This window comes from Oreochromis aureus, linkage group 7 (genome assembly GCF_013358895.1).
Source record: "Oreochromis aureus strain Israel breed Guangdong linkage group 7, ZZ_aureus, whole genome shotgun sequence".
Lineage (NCBI taxonomy): Eukaryota > Metazoa > Chordata > Actinopteri > Cichliformes > Cichlidae > Oreochromis > Oreochromis aureus.
Genome location: NC_052948.1, coordinates 10899097 through 10915286, shown reverse-complemented (window position 1 = coordinate 10915286; position 16190 = coordinate 10899097). Strand labels below are relative to the sequence as shown.

Genomic DNA, 16190 nt, shown 5'->3' with positions numbered 1-16190 from the left:
TGGTAAAAGTTGTTTATATGGCTTCTTGTCCTAAAATTAAGCTTATTTACTAAAATAAGGCCAATAATTGTGATTTCTCACAGGTGAACGAAGGATTAGCAACACATCCCTGGCCTGCAGGCCTTCTCTATAATAAATTCACTAAAAACATTGAAAACAGTTTGTAGTGACCCAATAAAATACAGTGCTACTATTTTCTACATGTCACAAACAGAACTTACATTGATCTCCACGTTTCCCAGCCCATCCCCCAAACCCTCTCTTTTCCCTCTGTCTCATCCCTCCTTCTGTACAGTATCTCTGGGTCCTCAAGGTGAATGAGGCGGGGCAGGAACCTGATCTCAGTGTTGCTGCAGAAACCACATCCTAAGTTTCTAAATCAGGCAACATCATCCATACATAGATAGTATGAGACAGTTCTGCAGCTACTGCCAGATGTACAGATGCGCGCATGCACGCAAACACACACGCATACCGAGCCGTCCACGCTCAATGTAAATGTCCTCTATTGCTGAAGTCTCAGTATGCTAACGAGCTGTTAAAATGCCATGTCACTACACTAATGAATATACATCAGTGGCCTGGTGAGGGTGACCTGCAGGGATGGGACAGAGGTCACAAGAGGTGGGGTGGCAGAAATAAGGACCAGTGCTCCCATGAGACCTGAAAGCACAGAACAAATTCACCAGAATACACACACACACACACACACACACACACACACACACACACACACAGAGAAGCGACGCAAGATGAGTGAGCTGCCATTTCACCTATACCCACCCCACCCTTTCTCTTGCGCTCGCTCCTGATCCAGCTCTCGCACACCTGCACTGTTCTTCTTTATGTGTAAGAACGCACAAGACACAAAAACAAAAGGACAACGGCCAGCGTAGTGGTCCTTACCTCACCGTTCTCATCTGCGTCTCGTGTTCTGTCATCTTTTATCTTCCTCCTGCATTTTTGTGTAAGAATTGCCGGCAAGTCCGAATATTGCTGCTGGGACGCTTTAATACAGGTATGTCTCTATTTCCTATTAATTTTAAATGTTGTTTCATCAGTTGAAATGTCGTTTTCTGTCCTGACTGTGGTGAACCTAAATATTAACTATGTGAAAACTCATGAATACACAATGGTAAATATTTATGAAATTAAAAAGATCATTATATTGTTTACTGGATATAGTCTTGGTCATTTAATAATTTGTAAAAACATAATTAGTAAAGAGAACTTCCTCTGAAGGAACAAACCTTTGGAGGTTGATATATATGCTAGGCTGTATATTGTCTAAACATTTAGGTGAATTTGACACCTTTTATACATATTGTTACATATTACATATTACCTTCTGTTTTGGAATAGAGTCATACACGTTGATTAAGTGTCTTGCATCAAATTAGCCCTTTTTTCTAAACGTTGTAGAATCTGTCATAGGACATGCACAGCTGAACATTTTATCATGTATTTTGAGCAATGTTGTTTAAAATACATGATAATATCACCAGTGTCAGAGCTCTGTAATATTGTAGATATAGTGTTTGGCAGAACTCCTGATTCCTTTGGGTATCCCTTGAATTCTGCTTGCTCCTGCAGCTCTTAGTAACAGTGGTGTATCTTTTCAGACAAAACTGGTGTATGATCCTGAAAATGCAGACATAAAATGAGATCAGTATCTGCTTGGGTGTGTGATCCCATCTGCTGATTCAGCCTCAGATACTCAATCCCCGTGATGTCTGCAGAATAGAATATAACATACCAAAACAGTTTTGCATTTGGGAGCCAACTTTTGGCAAATTAACTTCCCCTCACTTAGTTTGTTTGCCTTTGTTAAACATCACCTTGGCACATGATTTTCACCTTTGGCAGCTCATTGTGGAACAGCAGAGGTCCACGCATGACGCTTCAACCTCCCACCTCACCAAACACCTCCATGTCAGCAGTTTGGCAGAAAGAGAGAGAGAGAGAGCAGCTTTCACATCCTGTTTTCAAGTGTTTTTGCCAGGCCAGCAGAAACAAGAGAAGTCATTTCACACTGATGGTACAGCATCTATAAGCACATTACTGCTATCTGATCAATAACAAATATGGAAACTCTCCTTTGTGTGTATCCGTGTTTATATTGTTTGTTTGGATGGTTCTTCAGAAAGTTTGCAACAGTCTTCTATTTTATCGAAGTGTAATGTTCTTTTTATTGCATGTGCTGTGATGTTTTTAGGGCTGAGCAATCTTTTTTCTTCATCTCACCAGTTTCTGTCGTCACTCTTCTAATAATGACTGGGAACCGCCGAGTTGAACCAAGCACCTCAGCTACCCCTACCCATCTGCCAAATGCAACTACCACGGCGGGCCAAAAACAATCTGAAGGCCACAGTCTTAATAAGTTCATGAGTGAACTTCACAGTATCCACAGTGAGTTCGACAAATGACTTAATGATAAAATGTATGGATTAACATTTGTAACCAGGAAAATTAGGAAAAAAAATTATGAAAATCATGAATGGTGAAGTATATGCAAAAATTAAGAAACTTGTGAACTATTAAGAAATTTGAACATCTCACATTTCTTATTAGTATTATCTCTGTTTTCCCAGTCAGCTGGAGGACTGGGATCGGATAGCTGCAGTGATTCAGTCAGATATTATCCCCTAACAGCAAACAGTACTGCAAGTGTTATATTTTCAGCAATTATTTTTGAAGAACGAAGCACAGAACAACATCTAAAATGCCATATTTGACACATTTGCTTTTATGGAGCAAATATCCCACGTATCACATATAGACATATTTTAAATTATATAGATTTAATTTTAAAATACCCTCCCTGGTAGTAGTGCATTACAATTTTGTGTGACAATCATAGTCGGAAATAATTCTTTTTATAGTTTTGTTGTTGTACTTCAGACTAAGTAAGTAAGTAAAATGTATTTATATAGCACTGTTTACAGATATATGCCGCATTATGCTACAACAATTAAGAGACAATTAATACCAATAGAGAGCAACATTAAAACAGAATAAAAACTTAAACAAAAAATGTCAACTGAACGCCCAATTTAACAGTATTTTTAAAAAAAGATTTCACGGAGGTAAACTGTTCCAGAGCCTTGGTGCCACAGACTGAAAGACTCTGCCCCCCCACTATTCTTCAGTCTTGTATGAGGGACAAATAATAGATTTTGACATATGTAGTCTGGAGCTTGTCCATTTAGTGCTCTGTAGGGAAGTGTGAGAATTTTAAAACAAATTCTAAAATTAACTGGGAGCCAATGTAAAGAGGATAAAACAAGGGTGATGTAAGCTCACTTGCCAGAGTGCATTAGGAGTCTGGCTGCAGCGTTTTGTATTGCTTGGAGGCGTGACAGAAATGATTTATCTAAGCCAGTAAATAAGGCATTAGAATAATGTAGGCGCAATGACACAAACGCATGAACAATTTTCTCTAGTTCAGAGAAGATTATAGCTTGCAATTTAGAAATGTTCCTTAAATGAAAGAAACTAACTCAAGTTATACATACATACCGCTTGGACAGCCATATGCATGCACATTTTTTGGAAAATTTAAAATTGCATGCCAAATGACAAAAATGTAATCTTGGAGATGGTGATGTCCCTTGTAACGACACTTCAGAACAAGCACTTGAACTATGCTGTGATAGTACCACGACATGACAGATGATAACACCTTGCAATATGTTTTAATCTGGATTAACATAACCCCAAATTATGGTCTAAAATTTCCATGGATTGTGCCCTCATAGATAACACTGTAGAGCTGTACAGTTGCTTTACAATAAATGCAAAATTCCAAAAAGATTTGAATGATCAGCTATTCAACAAATAATACAGGAACATTAGGGTTCATTGCACTATTTCCTAGTGTTCACTTTATGTACTCTTAGTTCAGACAATGTAGAAATTTGTTTTATTTTATTTTGCCTTAAAACTATTTTAAGAGAAAACAAATATTTTGTCAAACATTTATGTATGATTAATGTCTGTGTTTTGTGGATTTGCAGTGCCATCATGGGCTGTCGCTGCCCTTTGTATCGTGAGCCTGTGCATGGTGCTGTCCTGTGCTGTGTGCATGTGGAAGAAGTTCCTAAAAAAGGGGGACAAGGGCAAAGAAAAGGACAAGAAAAAGGGGACAGAGAAGAGTAAGGGAGGTTTTGACACTGAAATGGATGGAGGTTACAATGAGGTAAGCTGTAAAAACACACAGTCTGTGTCCCCCCCGCTCCCGCCTGCAGATGCATTGTCCTTGCAATGTATCACAGTCCTGACATCCGGGTCATCCAGGACTACTAAAACTGTCAGTGTGTGTTAAGATATATGGATGTTTTGTACTCCTTCATGTTGTAATAAAAGTTGACCTATGGTGTGAGATAACTTGTTCTGGACTTTAATCAAAGCTGTGTGTCACACATTGCTCATGTATCATCTGTTTCTGTGTCTGGTTGTGTGAGGCTACACAACATGCAGAAGGAACATCGTCACAAGTTGTAGCACAGATTACCTGATGTGATGCATGTCTGTCTGCATGCAGTCCCTGAAAGATGAATGTGACAAAGAAACAGAGCTGTCAGATAACGAGCCCAAGGAAGACGAGAAGCTGGGCAGACTACATTTCACATTAGACTACAATTTCACAGATAATACGGTGAGTCCCAGCTATTCACTATGATGCGTTTTGCCCACCATCTGCCAGCTCTCAAAATGTCACATTTGAATACTTTTCTTCTCCCTGTCAATTAGCCAGAGTCTCTTTTCTCCCCCTTACATTCCCCTGTTATCATGTTCCAGCTGGTGGTAGGCATCTTGCAGGCTGCAGAGCTACCTGCGATGGATGTGGGAGGAAGTTCTGACCCTTACGTTAAACTCTATCTGCTACCAGACAAAAAGAAAAAGTTTGAAACCAAAGTTCATAGAAAGACCTTAGAACCCAACTTCAATGAGACTTTCACATTTAAGGTAAATGTAATACAACAACATAAATAAAGGTCATTTCCCCTGACTAGAAGCTCTGTTAATATATGTGTAAAATGACTGCCCTTTGTTATGTTCTCTGCTCTGCAGGTACCATACACTGAGCTGGGCGGGAAGACCCTTGTGATGACTGTGTATGACTTTGACCGTTTCTCAAAACATGATGCTATTGGAGCTGTGAAGATACCCATGAGCAGTGTGGACTTCAGCCAGTCTCTGCAAGAGTGGAGGGACCTGCAGAAGGCAGAGAAGGAGGAGGTAGGAGCATATTATGACAGGGGGAGGGTGAAGAAGGGAGGATCACAGAAGATGAATGCGTTTAAACTTTCCAAAACTTAACTGAAGAGGCATGAGGTCTTGAATAGTTGTTATCTGAAAAAAATCGATCACATTTTTCCTGTTTTACTAGCTTTTTAAATGCTACACAAAGCATTTCGGTCTCAGGAACTCCAGCTTCTTTTACTAATTAATAATTCATGCATGCAAATTTTTTATACATTCATCCAATGTGATACTCACTACTTTTTGTGTGTATTAGAGTGAACGGCTTGGAGACATATGTTTGTCCTTGAGGTATGTCCCTACAGCAGGGAAGCTGACAGTGGTGATTTTGGAGGCCAAAAACCTGAAGAAAATGGATGTGGGCGGATTATCAGGTGAGTTAAGTAGCAAAAACTTTGAAATCATTTCAGATTTAAAGCCATTGTCAATCTTTTTGATTTTTTGTTAGTACTCATAATTTTGATTCTGTGCAAACTAGACAATACAAAATCTAAACATCTAAACGTATGTCTCTCTGTGTAATTGATAATTCCACCAGGTGCTCTCTTCAAACTCCAGATTTGGTAGTGCTGGCTCAGTTTTAAGGTCTTCTAAATGCCTTTTTAGTCTTGTGCCCAGTTTCAAAAAGCTTCTGTTTAAGAAAACTGAGGACAATTGATGTTCTGTTTCACTGATGGAGTTACTGCATCCATGCCAGGCCGTTGGTCTGCTCTGTGACATAAAAACTCCCTGTTCTCATTTCCAGATCCTTATGTGAAGATCCACTTAATGCAGAATGGGAAAAGACTCAAGAAAAAGAAAACAACAATTAAGAAAAACACTTTGAACCCTTACTACAATGAATCCTTCAGCTTTGAAGTACCTTGTGAACAGATAGAGGTACACGTTTTTATTTGCAAATACAAGCACACAAATACAATAATCAGCACTGATATTTGTGTCTCTGTATTTTCATTTGTAGAAGGTGCAGGTAGCGGTGACTGTGCTCGACTATGACAAGATTGGGAAGAATGATGCTATCGGGAAGGTGTTGCTGGGCGGGAACAGCACTGGAACTGAGGAACGCCATTGGTCAGACATGCTGGCCAACCCCCGGCGGCCAATAGCCCAATGGCATAGCCTTCAACCTGAAGATGAAGTCAATGCACTAATTTCCAACAAGAAATGAAACCCTGGTGGGATATAAAATCCAGCATTTACCTCAAATACTTCTAATGTTTGTTCCTTTAGAATGTTAAGCAGCTTAACTGACTAATTCTACCCAGTGACAACTTGCTTTAGCCATGACAATATCCAAGTCTTTAAAAGAGACTGAAGGCTTTTCATTCCCTCCTCCTGCTTCTGCCTTAACAAAGATGCATCACTATGTACAGTGTTATTAAAGCAAATTACATTTTTTTACTTGCAAGTGTCATCTGTTCTATGATGTCCACCAAGCAAATTACACTTGCGCAAATGACAAGCCAAACGGCTGAAAATAGGTACTTGTATGACTGCTATTAAGCGTCTGCTTTCAATAAGATGTGATTATGATTCATTCTTTTGAAATTCATTTAAGTATGTTAAATTTCTATTGTATTCCACTGTAACATTTTACAAGAAAAATAATATCATCAGAGGTTAATATAGTGCACTGTGACTGAGGAGCCAAGAAAGACAAGCCAAGATAACTTCTAGGCGGCATTTACAGACTTGTTCCTTTGCTCTAGCCAAAGTGGAGAGTGGGAACAGGCCCAAATCTCAACAGGAATATTTTATTTTTCCTGTCTTGACAGAATTTGAAAATAGGAATTTGTCCCATTTCCCTTTTTGTTTTGCCACAAAAGTAAACCGTGGGCATTTCTAACAGGGACTAGTCATGAACAAAGACTTTGTCTAGTGCTAAAAAAAACTGAAGCAAATAAATGGTTTTCAGCTCGTAATTGTACAAGCCACGAAGTGGCAATTTCTGCAAAAACCCCCACAAAAAAACACTTCACTCTTTAATGACAAGTCTTTCTTTTTAAATTTTAGCCGGTGGGAGACAGTATTTGTTAATCCTAATTGTGCATAAAATTGCATTAAACCGTGACCCATCCTTTCTCCCTTTTTGGGATATAGGTGTACACACAAAACACTACACACAATCCTCCTGTATACATAGACAGACAAATAGGAATTGAGGGTGCATTATTACAAGTCTAGTTAATAGCTGTCCTAATATATACAGCTTTAATTATTTTAATAAACTGGCCCTTTAAACAGCTCAGAGGGAGAGGCCTCTGTGTATACTGCGAAGCCTAAAGCCCCACTGAACAATAATAATTTCTCAAATAATTAATTCATTGCCAGGCTGCATTTTGCTGTGTTTATAGAGGTTACATCCATTATAGTAAACAGGCATGTGAACAATAATGATTCCATAATCGCTACAGCAGTTACTGACTATAGGTGGGAAAGCTCAGGACAACCTTACAACAAATCTATTTTTGGTTTCAGTTTTTAGGGCTCTGACTTTAAAAATAATAATAAAAAATGTTCAGATCGCTCTGATAAGACTGCCTCTGTATGACAAATGATTCAAGTGTAAAACTCTGAGTTCGACATCTCAGCTGCATGAGGAGACCCTGACTTATCCTGTCTATGCAGAACTAACTGGATAATTAAGTTTTACCATGTGCAAAACTCTGAGGATGTTACCTGAAATTAATAAAACATTTAGTGTGTTATCAGTTCTGTTTTCTGTGGGAGATTTGCACTAATGTTTGGTGATTTCATAGCTGTAATGGGTGATTTTGCAGCCAGTGCATTAAGAGCAAGTTTTGTTTGGATTCTGTAAGGCTATAGCTTATGAAGCAGTCCATCCAGTGCTAGTGGTACGGCAAAGAGACCTGTAAGTGTGCCAGCGAAGCAAAACTTTCTATCCTGTCCCCAGCAGGGCTCCATCAGTGCTGAATCCCCTCCTTCTAAATCCTTTCTCTCCTCATTTAACAGTCCTTTGGGGCTGCTACAACAAGCATCAGCATGAAAAAAGCTGAAGTGTATTAAATTATTGTGAGAGATCCCATCTGGAGATGCTGAGACTTGCGACGTCCTCCTCCTTTTTGTCCTCACACTAACTCTGTAAACTGCAGATGTCGCTGTTGAGGCATTTTGATCAGAACTTAAATCATGGATAGGCCTACCTTTGGCATTTTTTATAGAGTCAACTATGTAATGGGGACATGATACGGTTTTTTTTTTTTTTTTTTTTTTTTTTTTTTTTTTTACAGGCAGCAACCAACAAAGTGTTGAAAGATACAATTTAAAATAGGTTATTTGCTTGGTTGTCTGCTATGTGTATAAACAACAATGGTCCACTCCATGTTAATGAGTTAATTAATTTTTTTTCTTGAATGATTCACAGGTCTGTTACGACCCGGCTCAAAGGCCGCAACATAAAAAAAGAGATGAACACCAGATTGTGGGTGAGAAGAGGTTTTTTCTTAAAATGGCATAGCAGGTTCGCTAAAATGGCTGGTGCCACCAATGCAAAGACAAGTGAGCTCCCCAGAAAGCTTGCCTCAGGTATGCCTTTATCCACCCCTGGCTAGGTGTGGCCAATTAGCACCAGCTGAACACTCTGAGCAGATTAGAGGCTGCAGAGGGACGTAACAGGTCCATGTTGAGAATGGAACAACGGTGCAGAGATTATGACTGTCACCCCACAGCAAGGCAGGCTGGAACCTTTGTGGGGAGTTTACATGTTCTGCTCTGGCTGCATCCAGGTTCTCTCGCTTCCTTCCACAGTCCAAAAACATGCATATTTACTAAATGTAGTAAAAAGATCAAAGCCGACACCAGATGACACTGATGAAGTGTGGCGGCAAGTGCTGTGCAATAACATAGCTTTGTCTGTGTTAAGTGCAGGTTGAAATAAAGTTAAAGTGAAAGCACAGATTCTTTGTTATGTGTAGCAGGAGACAGTTATTCCTGTGTCTGTCCTTGTGGCAGCAAAGTCGAATCAGTCTGTTAGAGAAAGTTCTGCGCTAATAGTCCAGTAAGCAGTGCAGTAATATACACCAGTATTTACTGGTGTAAAATCCTCCAGTGTGGCTGAATTAAAACAATTCTTCAAAGAAGAGTGGAACAACACTTCTCAAAGTGATATGAAAGACTCATTGTCAGTTATTGCAAACGCCTGATTGCAATCCTTGCTGCCAAGGGTGGCACAGCCAGTTCTTAGGTTTAAGGGGCAATTTATCGCTGTTAATAAATCAAATTATAATTTTAAAAACTGCATTTTGCATTTAATTAGGTTATCTTTGTCTAATTGAAATTAGTTCTAATATCTCAAACATGCAAGAAACAAAAGAAAAATGTATTTTTTTATTTGTTTGTATTTATGTATTCATTTTCTTATTTTTTACTATTTTTTATTTATTTATTTATTTTTGCTTTGCTACCTTTACACATGTTAGCTTTAATCATTTTCACACCTTAGCATCAGTGTTCGTATTCCTTTTTAGCTAGCTAACCTACTTTTCTGTTAGCTAATGGACTAAGTTTACTTCAGGGCTTTCTTCCAGAAGGGCTTTTTCTCCTGTTGTTTTCTTTTCAAGTATATCTTTGTTGCTTTTATTGTTTGTTTTGGCTAATAATGTCTATATAACCAACTTTTGTGAACTGGACTCTTAATTCGAACCTCTCTAGTTCATTTCCCCCCTGCTTGTTTCTCTGTCTCTGTCAAGTGTCCCACCCCAGTCATGTGACACCAAGTGATTTTACGGTACATTCAGGTGAAAACCTCTATTATGGAGGGGCAGATTTGTAGGCTCACACGGAGGCAAACGGTCAAGCCAAAGTCAGCCTGCTGGTTGAAGATGCAGTGACAGAGAGCAAAGCAACAGGCTTACCTGCGCAACAGGTGTAGGCTACTTGTCAGCTGGTCAGGGGGGGCTGTCGCCACCAGGTACGTTTTAGAGGTACGACCAGGCATCGTACCGGTTCAACAAACACCCTGAACCCTTTCCTCTCGGGACAGTTGAGATGCACCGTTAACGTTTCGGCGAGACTTCCTTTCGGACTCTGAGATGAACTTAAAGTGGACAGTGAAACGATTTCTTCTTATGTCGTTTTCAGTCTCCCACTTGCTGTTACTTGAGGGTAAGTCAGACACATCCAGACTTCTGTAGATGTTAATGTTATTGATAATATATGATGTATTACAAGTATGAGATTATGTTTACATAAATAAGCCACAAAATCCTTGTGGTTTTACAAGTTATTTTAGACTCATCTCTCCTTTCTTTTATCAGTATTAGCACTCACAGATGGTAATAAAATTTTACAACTGCCTGCTTAACACGATGTACACTTTGAAATATATTTTGATGTTACACCTATAAGATACCTTTGTCTGAGATGAGTAAGGCAGAAACCTAAATGCTGATTTTATAACTCTGCATTTAGGAGTTCAGAGTCGACTTTCAGTGGCAGAAGGAAGACCACAGAGGTAAATAAAAGAAAGAATACTAAACACGTTGCTGTCTATTAATAATATTAATACAGTATTACATTAGATGATACAATTGAAAAGTCATTTTTCATATGTCATTCTTACACAGTGCTCTAGGACAAACATGATAAATGCATTTACACTTCCTGTATAGTGTATATGACAGAGACAGTGTATGAGAGTGTGTGTCTGTGTGTGCCTGCACATGTGCGTGTGAGAGTTCAGTACAGAGAGGTTTCAAGTCTGAATTCAAGTGGTGTAAAGTGCACTTAAGTCTCCCCTCTGACTGTTTCTTCCCACTAATGTGCATGTTTGTGTGTGTGTGCAGAAGAGCTAATGCACTCCGGAGGAAACGGGATCTCCTCGGGGAGGAGGTTTGTACACTACACCTAAGAGAACCAGAGGAGGTCAGGGCACCCACATGCGCACAACACCCTAACCGGCACAAAGCTGTCTTTGTAGAGAATGAGACACACTCACTAACTTGTACACTTTCTCCCACTCAACTTGACGCAACTGTTATCTTACAGGACCAGTTAGAGCAGTGGTACAGAAACGTCAGTGTCAGCGATGCTGTTAAAGCTTAAGAATTGTTTAAGGAACTACTCTAAGTGTCTGTTGTTTACTCTTTTCCAAGACGTACAGACCATTGCTGTCAGAGGGTACTCTGTCACGCAGTATTTTGCACAACTACACAGCCAGAGATTCCTCTTCAGGTAAATACTCCGCCTGTGAAGTGATTCCAAATGCATTCACGGAAACTTAACACTCTTTACCTGGGCAGACTAGAATGATTACCCTTGATTTTTTTGTCTTTCCCAGAATACTGCGGCTGCCTCAATGGCGGCTGGTGTCAGGAAGGTGGGGTGTGTGACTGTGCTCAGTTCCAGGCATTGGGAGACCGCTGCCAGATCAGTGAGTAATCCACCCACCTACATGTCTTCCTTCAGATTTGTCTTATAACCACAAATTTTTGATATGCAATAAACCAGCTGGCTAGCATCTTTGGTAACAATATCCTTTTTTAATAACATAACGTAGTCAGTCTTCAAGAATTTGTGAATGTGCTCCACAATCATTCAACAAATGTTAATTAGCTGTACACACTCCAGCATTAATTATCAGATTTTCCCAGATCTCTTTCTCTCTGTCTCTCCTTTGTTGATACAAATCCACCAGCCTCCATCTCTACTCAAACCACCCACCCATACACATACACACAAAGACTTTACTCCCTAGAGGAGCTGATATAAAGTCACTTGAACTTAGGTAATAGGGTAAGGGCTGAGTGATGGAGTTTCTGGTTTCTATATTGTGAACAGGCTCCTTATACAGTGTATCAGGAGATCTGAGGTCACGGTGATTGTAAAGACATTTTTCATTTCAATAAAAACTAATTTGGTGTTGACAAATGGGCGAAGGCAATGCAGTTCTTTAGAGACCACCTGTGACTCAGCTGAGACTTGAGGAGAAACCCTGAAATGAAGCTGACAAGATAAAGAAATATGATTTTTAAAAATAAAACACCACAACAGAAAGAAAATATGAAAGAAGGTCATGAGTGCAGGTTGGTCATGAAGGTAATAAAAGCTTCACCCAAGAAAAATATCAAGCTTTCCCACCGTAACAGATTATAATAATTGAGGCAACTGAGCTATTCTTCAAAAAGTACTGAATAAAATTGTAAAATTATATTTTTTAAGCATTAATGTCTCAAAATGTAGATGTGTAAAATGAACCATTCACGCCAGGGTATTAAAATCAGAAGATGTGTTTGCTGTCAGTGCAACCCACCTCCTCAGATTTTTGGGAATGGCCCTCGGCAGCATCTTGGCATTTCCTGCTATGGGGATTTCCTCTAACAAAGAGGTTTTAGAAAAGGAGTTCATTTTCCTCTGATAAGTGCAATGAAATAGAACATGATGAAAGGCATAACAATGATAAAGCAAAGTTTATTTGTGTCACCATCATTACAAGAATCTTGTCTTACTGAAATGCCCATTTTCCTCTCAGTACCTAACCAGGGCCAGGATAGAGATGGGATCTGCAGGTCATGGGGTCAGCACCACTATGAAACATTTGATGGAATATATTTCTACTTCCCTGGAACCTGCTCTTACATTTTGGCCCAGGATTGTCACTCAACTACACCGCAGTACACAGTGTGGGTAAGGCTAGTAATCAGTCTTTACTCTATGTCTATACATTAGCTTCTTGCTACATTGCCATGTTTGCTATTAAAACAAAGCAATACGGAAGTTTCTTAAATAAGCTAAACGGCAGTGGCATCTGACTGCTTGTACTGAACAAAATAACAGGAAATAGGAGATCTGTAAAGGCTATAAAACAGTCATGTGGCAAGGTCTTAAAGTGTCTGTGTTTAGAATACATAATTAACAACTATCTGCTGTCAGCACAACCCTGGTGTGGAATATTTCTTTGTGCCATTGTTTTCTAAAAACTCCACAAAAAAATGTCTCACTAAGGACAAAAAATGTTTTTAATTATAATTAACCTATTTCCAAAAAATGTGCCAAAGTCATTCTAATTATGTCTTTATCTTTGCAGCCATATATTATTAGATAATGATAGTCTACATAAATGGAGTTGTAGCCTTAATGAGCCCTTTTCATAAATCGGTATGCTTTTCCCTCAGTGGCTCTTATTCCACTTCTATCATTTTCTTGTGTTTGTCAGATTCACAACAGCAGAGTGTGTGAGGGGAGTGTGTATTCATGTCCGAGAGCTCTCAGTCTGTTCTTCCCAAACGAGGAGGAGATCCACATCTCGGGATATCGGGTCCACCAGGGAGGCCGCAGGTGCATATGAGTGTGTGCATGTATGTGTGTGTTTGTTAACTGCAGAGTTGTCAAAATAAAAACTAAAAAGGAAGAAAGAAAGAAAGCATTTGCTTGCCATCCCATCTACACCTACTGTAAAATCGATAGAAGACTATAAGTAAGATTTTCAAAGACCTGACGTCATCCAATGCTGTCATGATGTCTCTGTCTCTGTATAATGTCAGGTTAAGTTTGCCTCAGACTGTGGGTGGTGTCTTTATTGAACGACTGGCTGATTACCTGCTCGTGAAGAGCGTGTTTGGCTTCTCTTTGGCCTGGGATGGAGGCTCGGGCGTCTACCTGAAGATGAGCGAGGAGCACCAAGGCACCCCTTGTGGCCTGTGTGGGAACTTCAACAATGTTGCTGGTGATGACCTCACCACTGCTCGCGGTAAGACCGGCTTGACTGGCGACTCATCCTCTTATCCCTTCTCTCAGCACCCACTCATCGTAATTATTGTTATTATACACTCAACACTGATTCTGGCCAATTATAGTAGCAGTGGGACCTGGGGAGTCTAGAGTGGAAGGACAGGGGAGAACTGGTAGTTTTGATTTGAATAGCTGGAAGAAGCATGAACTTTCCTCATATGACCTAGTAACATGAACTACGGTGCCCCGCTTGTTTGGGAGGAGAGATGACCAGTAATGTGGAGATGAGCCCAAGGAAAGAGAACAGACAAAAAGGCACCAACTACAGCGCACACACACACACATATTTCCTCTTAGTGCCCTCTTTTTATGTCTCATGTTATTGTGTTTAACAAATTAAAGAAAAAATTTCATGTATGTTTGAATGGAAAATCTACTTCATCTTTGCTCTGTGTATGTGTTTTTATACATATCTTTTGTCTGTACCGATTTCATGCTGGGTATACCACATACATATGCACATGTGTGTTGGCTTTAGGTATTCGGACAGATGAACCTGCGCTGTTTGCTAACAGCTGGGCAGTGGACCTGGCTCATGAACGAGCCTGTCCCTCGGTGGATCTTGACTTCAGTGGGCCCTGCCAGTCTGAGTCAGACATGGATGTAAGAACCACAGAAACAATATTTCCACTTAATAACATGTGCAAAGACAAATCAGGCCTACGAAAGTGCACCATAATAAAACCTTTTTTAGCTGTGTTAATTTCTGTTTACTTCTTGTGGTATATTATGTTGCATATATTCATACCATACTTTATTTGCATGCAGGATGCTATAGAGAAATGCAGTGCGCTTCTCTTTTTCCCCTTTTTGTCCTGCCATGAAAACATCGATCCCAATCCCTTTGTTGCCAGTTGTGTCTCTGACCTTTGTGTGTAAGTCAAAGCAAGCACACTGTCGAGTAGATACATTCAACCTTTTGCTCGAGTTGAGACTTTTTGTATACAAATCAGTTCCCCAAAAACATTTGATGCATGTTTTCAGCTCTGATGATGAGGAAACTTTTTGTCGAGCCTTGGTGGAGTACACCCGAGCCTGCTCCCATGTTGGATATCCCGTAAGAGAGTGGAGAGACAGCTTCCCTTCTTGCAGTAAGTAATGGCTACTGCTCTACGATTTCAGCGGAAACATGAAAACTTATAATGTATTTAGTGCACACTTGTGTTCTGCTTATTGTTAAGCCAGTTTGTGTTTATGCTTAGATGACGGCTGTGAGGAGAGTTTTGTGTATAGAGACTGTATCAGCTGCTGTCCACCTACCTGTACATTTGAGAAAGAATGCCTGGGAACCAATCTGCATTGTCTGGATGGATGCTACTGTCCTGATGGTATTCAAAGAAAACAACCAAAAAAATAATTTAAATGTCTCTGAAATTGTTGACTGATCTCAGATAATCATCCTTGCATGCAGGTCTTATCCTGCAGAATGGAACATGCATTGCTGCCTCTCAGTGTCCATGTGTTTATCATGGAACGTCATATGTACAAGGACAGGTGCTACAACAGGGATGCAGTGTCTGGTGAGTGTGGAACAGTGTTACTGTGTGAGAATATAGCACAGCCAATGTGTTGCTAACTCTTTCTGTTTTGTTTTTTCAGTGTGTGCATGGGTGGTGTGTGGAACTGCACTGAGAATAACTGCACAGGTAAGAATCACATCGAAGACAGCTAAAGAAGAAATAACACATCCAGATTTAAAAAACAAAAACACTCTTCTTTTTGTCTCTTCTTAGTTGAATGTTCGGTGGTTGGGGACGTGTTTGTGACAACGTTTGACGGAAGGATGTTTCTCCAGCCAGGAGCGTGTCAGTATGTCCTGGCAAAGAGCCGCAGCAGGAGCAGATTCACCATCACACTACAGTATACTACTTGTGCAGAGGTAGCACACACAACTACTTTTGCACACACCTAACAAGCCTGCAGTGTTCCTTTAATCCAGATATAACTGGCCCTTCCGTATAAATGTGTGTCAACAGCAGCAGGTGTGTATTCAGTCAGTGACAGTAGTGCTGGATGAAGATGTAAGTCGCCAAATCACTTTGACAAGAGAGGGGGAGGTGATAATCGGTGTTAACCCAGCGCCTGCCCTGCCATATGTCGATGGTAGGAATCGCACAATGCACACACACTATATCAAATGGTACATATAAACACATCACCTTATATAGTTAAAAAAA

The 16190-nt window shown here is 39.9% G+C and overlaps 2 protein-coding genes across 3 annotated transcripts in view; both read left to right on the top strand.

The window, feature by feature from the left end:
* Positions 1-823: 823 nt before the first annotated feature.
* Positions 824-6638, top strand: syt1b (synaptotagmin Ib). 2 transcript variants are annotated; one of them, XM_031731246.2, is made up of 10 exons: positions 824-1018; positions 1867-2038; positions 2248-2409; positions 4017-4198; positions 4544-4657; positions 4801-4968; positions 5074-5241; positions 5522-5639; positions 6011-6144; positions 6227-6638. In XM_031731246.2, exons 3-10 carry the CDS (start codon positions 2271-2273, stop codon positions 6431-6433), a joined length of 1230 nt encoding a protein of 409 aa, XP_031587106.1. In that variant the 5' UTR covers positions 824-1018; positions 1867-2038; positions 2248-2270; the 3' UTR covers positions 6434-6638. The 2 variants fall into 2 exon arrangements, with proteins under 2 accessions (XP_031587106.1, XP_039471771.1); XM_039615837.1 differs by lacking the exon at positions 1867-2038 and having other exon boundaries at positions 4753-4968.
* Positions 6639-9789: 3151 nt separating this feature from the next.
* The window catches only part of otogl (otogelin-like), a 28665-nt gene continuing 22264 nt past the window's right edge, over positions 9790-16190 (top strand). Inside the window, exons 1-17 of the mRNA XM_039615836.1 lie at positions 9790-10195; positions 10268-10389; positions 10696-10738; positions 11070-11115; positions 11379-11457; positions 11564-11656; positions 12755-12909; positions 13439-13560; positions 13767-13972; positions 14492-14616; positions 14782-14888; positions 14998-15104; positions 15216-15341; positions 15425-15533; positions 15613-15659; positions 15747-15892; positions 15990-16116. Coding sequence (XP_039471770.1) covers positions 10317-10389; positions 10696-10738; positions 11070-11115; positions 11379-11457; positions 11564-11656; positions 12755-12909; positions 13439-13560; positions 13767-13972; positions 14492-14616; positions 14782-14888; positions 14998-15104; positions 15216-15341; positions 15425-15533; positions 15613-15659; positions 15747-15892; positions 15990-16116 — 1711 coding nt within the window. The 5' untranslated portion in view covers positions 9790-10195; positions 10268-10316. The remainder of the gene's footprint in view (positions 10196-10267; positions 10390-10695; positions 10739-11069; positions 11116-11378; positions 11458-11563; positions 11657-12754; positions 12910-13438; positions 13561-13766; positions 13973-14491; positions 14617-14781; positions 14889-14997; positions 15105-15215; positions 15342-15424; positions 15534-15612; positions 15660-15746; positions 15893-15989; positions 16117-16190) is intronic.